The sequence below is a fragment of the Vombatus ursinus genome, unplaced genomic scaffold (genome assembly GCF_900497805.2).
Source record: "Vombatus ursinus unplaced genomic scaffold, bare-nosed wombat genome assembly UNPS02004268.1, whole genome shotgun sequence".
NCBI lineage: Eukaryota > Metazoa > Chordata > Mammalia > Diprotodontia > Vombatidae > Vombatus > Vombatus ursinus.
The window spans coordinates 426,615-432,053 of NW_020944046.1; the positions used below are offsets into that span (position 1 = coordinate 426,615).

The 5,439-nt window shown below is 49.2% G+C and overlaps 1 protein-coding gene across 2 annotated transcripts in view; it reads right to left on the minus strand.

Annotated features, from left to right (window-relative positions):
- Positions 1–746: 746 nt before the first annotated feature.
- DCX (doublecortin) overlaps positions 747–5,439 on the minus strand; it is a 40,009-nt gene continuing 35,316 nt past the window's right edge. For both annotated transcript variants that reach the window (XM_027877503.1, XM_027877495.1), the window contains exons 5-6: positions 4,180–4,274; positions 747–803 (exon numbers count right to left, since the gene is read on the minus strand). In XM_027877503.1, the coding sequence (XP_027733304.1) occupies positions 747–803; positions 4,180–4,274 (152 nt within the window). The remainder of the gene's footprint in view (positions 804–4,179; positions 4,275–5,439) is intronic.

Sequence of the window (5,439 nt, forward strand, 5' to 3'; positions counted from 1 at the left end):
TCCAAAGCCTACCAGATATGGCTCCTGCTTTGGTGGGCCAGGCTAGGAATCCCTCTGGTGTGGTCCCCTTCCCTCAGTACGGTGCTAGCACTCTGGCAGATGGCTGTGCGAGTACAAGTCACTGGCTTCCCTGCTCACCCGCCCCCTTGACATCCCAAATTGGTATCAGATGCCAGGCTAGGGCTCTGTCAGAGGTGCAAGCTGAGAGATGACCAGCATCAGCTCCCACCCCTGGCAGCCTTCTTCAGACAAAGAGATCAGGGGCACCTTTTGCCCAGTTGAGGATTCACCAAGGATTTTTTTGCTCCAGATTCCCTTTTCCCCCACCCCCTGCCCCAGTCACATTTTCAATGTGACTCGTATGAGCTACCCTCCATGGAAGGCAACCTGTAGCACTAGAATGAGACAGCATGAGCCTCGTGGGGGCTCAGGAATTTCACAGAAGGTCCATGGAACGGCACATATCACACCCCCATCAAATTACTCAAAAGAATGGCATCAATCTAACCTCCTTACTTGATAACTGTGGATTTGTGGCCCAGAGGAGGAATCACAGAAAAAAAAACCCCATGTTAACTCTGCATCCTTTTTCTTTTTTTCTTTCTCTCTCTCTTTCTCTCTCTCTCTCTCTTTTTTTTTGAAACTTGAAAGCAACAATCGCCCTATTGGCCACTCTAGCAGAAGTACCATACTGTACAGGAGGATAGTGGGAAGTTGGCCTCTGGACGCTGGACACTGTCTTCTCTTCACATGGAATCTCCCAGGGAGTCGGAGTCGTCCAAGGACAGAGGCAGGTACAGGTCCTGAAAGAGGAAGAGGAGCCAGTGTTAACTTGCCTTCACATCGGACGTGTGAACCTAGGAGAGGCCTAGGTCCCAGTGTTGGCTCTGCCACTTAACTCACCATGGGACCTTGGAGCCCATTCCCTTCTCTCGGCCTCAGTTGCCTCCGCTGTAAAATGGGAAACTGGATTAGCTGATGGCTAAGGCTTCTTCTAGCTCTGACACTGTGGGATCCTATGGCCCTCCCTAGCCATCCTTGGTCTTCGGATTTCCTTTCTGTAAAGTAACGGGGCACTCCAGTTCCTCCCAGCACTAACACTCTATGATCACATTATAGCAGAATCATAGAATCTCAGAGCTGCAGGAGACCTCAGAGGCACACCTAGGCCAAGCTCTACGCCAGCAGGAAGACGATGACGATGATGATGATGACGATGATGATGATGACGACGAGCGGGTGTCCAGCCTCCACTTGAATTCTCCCCAGGCAGGGGGCAGGGATGGGGGAGCCCACTTTGGGCCAGCTCTCTCTCATGCTTACAAAGTGGGTCCCGACATCAAAGCTTGAATTTTCTTCTGTGCAAACTCATCTCCACTGGGAGATAAGTTCTGCCTCTGGAGCCAAGCAGAGCAAGCGTGAGTCCCCTTCAAAATGTCGACCTTTACATACTGGAAGAAAGCTATTATGTACAACTCAAAACTTCTAAGCCCCAAGCAAAACAGCTCACTTTCCTCATTTGGCTACATCTTCACATCCTTTGCCATCTTGGTTGCAAGCAAGAGGGGGGCCTCCAGTCATCCCAGACAAATAGAATATGTCCAAGGAGGAGGATGCCCCTCCCCCCAATTGGCCGTACTACCCATTATCATTGCTTCCTCCCCTTCTCCATGCTATGATTTCTTCACCTACCAAATAAAGACCCTCCCTATTGGTCTGTGTCCTAGACAGGTAGCTCTAGGGGAGAACCAGGATGAAGATGGGGACTTCACTGGTGTTGATGACACAAGATGGGTTGGATCACTTTGGGGCAGTGGAAAGAGATCTAAAGACCTGTGCCCTTCCTGGGCCTCAGTTTCCACCTCTGTGAAATAAAGGGGTTGATTGAGATGGTTACTAAGGGCCCTTCTCCTTCTAATAATATGTGGAATATTAATAAATAAACACTTATTGACTGATAAGTGACCATTTTCCTTCCTTGGTTGCATTTAAGTAAAAATAAATGGGGGCGGTGGGATAGTAATTCTGTCAAGTTCCTGGGGGAAATGTTTGACACTTTCAAAAGAACTTACTTATGAAGGCAGGTGCTCAGTAAATATGGCAGCATCATGGACCCCTGGGTCTTGGCATCCCTTAACTGTGAGTAAACCTACTCCTCCAACCTGTATCCCATATTCCGGGGGAGCTATGGGGACAGTGTTAGGAGTCGTGTTCCTCTTTAGGTCCTGTCAATGTCTCGTTCCTTCTGAGGTGCCATAGTTTTAGGCTGTAATGGTTTCCAGAGTTTGCCCATTCATCCCTTGCCTGTTTACTAGTACAAGGATGGCTAGATGGAGCTCTGATGCCTGTTTTTGCCAGCATGGACAGCTCCTAGCAAAGCTGGCCACAAGCACAAGCAGGTACTCCACTCCCCAGTGTTGGCACACCCTGGAAGTCAAGAAGGCCCAGAGCTTTAGAGTGGCTGTTTCGGGGCATAAAGATGGGCCCGATGCCATGCCAGCCTGCTTTCCAGGGCTGTTGTGGATCTAGCTGGAAGCAAATGCCGTGAAGGCCCCTGCACGTCAGCTTTCTGTACAAAGGCATTTCTGCTCATGCTGCAGAGTGGTGCCATGTTTCTAGCCACGTGGTTGGAGTGATTCCTTTGTAGATATGTTGTAGAATCCCCTTATAGGTAGAATTTACTTGGAAGCCCCCAAATTATGTCTCTCAATTGAGCCAAAGTTTACATTTGAAAGGCTTGATCCCAGACCCTGGCTAATGAGTCTATTATTACATACATGTCACGGAAATCGAAGAGGATCATTGCTGCCTCAGACACATCAATAAAGAGCTCTTGCCACCAATGGCACCCATCACTAGAAATGCCCACTCTGCAGTTTCTGCAGATCTGTTCAGGCCTGGTCCAGGTGGAGGAAGCCAAGGAAAACATAACCTCCATACCTGGTCCAGGGCAGGAAGGCCTACGCTAAGGAGCTGATTGCCAGTTGGGTCCCCAAGATGACCAGCAGAAGTCACGGGGATGCTAGGACTTTGTCTTACTTTAAAGACATTGATTTCTTTAAAGCTGATTGGTGTCTTTTGTTTGGAAACAACTGACATTTTCTAATAAACACCTCAGTAAAACTCCCTAAAAAGGTAGATTTCTGCCAAAGCATCTGAGCACGACTGTGGTTGACAAGGCTCTATCACTGTCTATCTGGGGAATTTACTACTTGTTACCAGCAAGAAAGGATTTGTGCTTTTCCCACTGATACTCTGATGCCAGCTTTGTCCAGCAGACATCACCCCTCATTTCATTGTTGTATTTATTTTACATATTGTTCTTTGGCCTTCACCTTTTTTACCCTATATCACTCCATACAAGGCTTCCCCTATTTCTCTGAAACCTTCATATTCATCATTCCTTATGGTGTTGCAAGGTTCCATTCCATTTATCTCCCACAGTTTGTTAGGCCATTAGCAAACTATGTTGGGCACAGATTTTGTTCCCAGCTTTCTATTCTCACAGAGTGCTGCTAGAAATCTCTTTGTACATAGGGGTCTTTCATTGCTTTCGATAACCTCTTTGGGATATAGTCCCAGAGTGGGATCTCTAAGTCAAAGTTACAAAGAATAACTTTTTTCTTACATAATAATTCCCAATCGTTTTCCAGAATGGTTGAACTGATTCAACCAGCTCCACCGGCAGTGACTCAATGTTCCTGCTTTCCTTCCCACAGCCCCTCTGCCAACAAGTTTTCCCATTTTTTTCTTTGCGACTTTGATGGCCATGTGGTGATACCTCAGGAGTATTTCTGCTTGCCGTTCTCTGTTTATTCGTGCTTCTGAATACTTTTTTCCTGATGGTCGTTGACAATTCATGTTTCTTCACCTTTGTTTTCTACTTGCCTGAGACCACCCACCCCCGGCCAGAGCAGGTCTCTGGGCCAGGGGCCAACAGCTCCCTTCCTTTGGCTCATAATTGGAAAGCAACTGGTGGCCAGAGGCCCAAAGAACCAATCAGAGCAAGTGGGTGGCTGTGGTACCTGCTGGAGTTCCTGGGCCAGGCCCAAAAGCTGTTGAGACAGATGAGGAGGCCATGTGGTATTGGTGTCGTTGAGATGGAATGGGAACGGCATTCCCACCTAGCCAGGTAAATAAAGCAGAAGGGGGTTTAGTAAGGTATAAGAGACATAATACCTTGTGCTTCCGGAGGCTCCCAGGGCTGGTGGGGGTCGAGATTGGCGACTGCTTTGACTTGGGGGTGGACAGCTGGCTGCTAGATGTCCCGTTGGCTGGCCCAAGAGAACAGAAAAGGCAGGCCAAAGTCAGCAGCATTGCAAGTACCAGGGATCCTCTGTGTTTGCTCTCCCCACCTCCCATCCAGGGACGCCAAGTCCCAGAGCAGGTCCCAGAAGTCAATCACACACAAGCCCCGCCCTTCCCCAACAGGCAGGACCAGGGCTCTGCCTCACTGTCAGTTCAAGCCATTGTCCATGGAGTGACTGGGCACCCCATGAGGGGTCGGGCAGCACCCCACTCTCTCCGCCTCCTTTCCCATTATAACACAGGTTTGTGTCAGTTGACCAAGCCCCACTTATTCCCCACCCAGATCATGGAAAGCAGAAGGGCAGTGATGGCGTACGGGGACTCCTGTGCGCATGAAAAGGGGAGAGCAGGAAGTGGCCTCTTGGCTATCAGGGGAAGGGAGCGTTCCCACTGGGCGACCTTAGAGATGTTACCAACTGGCTGGGGCCTGGAACAATGGGGCCTCTCACTTTGGAGGCAGCACAGCGTTTGGGGAAATGACAGCAACAGCTTCCATGGCTGAGGGAAGGGATCTATGGACCAGCAGTTTGGAGGCTTCCCTTCCAGTCTCAGCTTAGCCGCTGCCTTGCTGTGGGGCCTGGGAACTGGCCACTGACCCTCTCTAAGCCTCCCTCCACTCTCTGGCCTGCCCCATCACTTGTTGGTTGTCAGCAGAAACTGGGAGAATGAATGAAAAGAACCTTGTAACTGTGAAGGATTTTGCAAGTAAATGTAAGAGATCATTAATAATAACATGGAGTCAACATCAGAGAGTAAATTCACAAATTACGAAACAATAAGCTTGTGAAATAGAGGGGCCCAGCAGAGGAGAGAGGACAAGATCAAAATGATGTAGGATCAGGCCAGAGGCCATCATCCCCATCCTCCTGTCTGTTACTGATACTTGCCACCCCTCACCACACACACACACACACACACACACACACACACACACACACACACACAGACACACACACACACAGACACACACACGCAGAGACACAGACACACAGACACTCACACACACACATTCATGTCACACACACAGAGACACATACACACACAGAGACACACACACACAGACACACAGACACTCACACGCACACACACACACACAGACACACACACAGAGACACATACACACAGACAGAC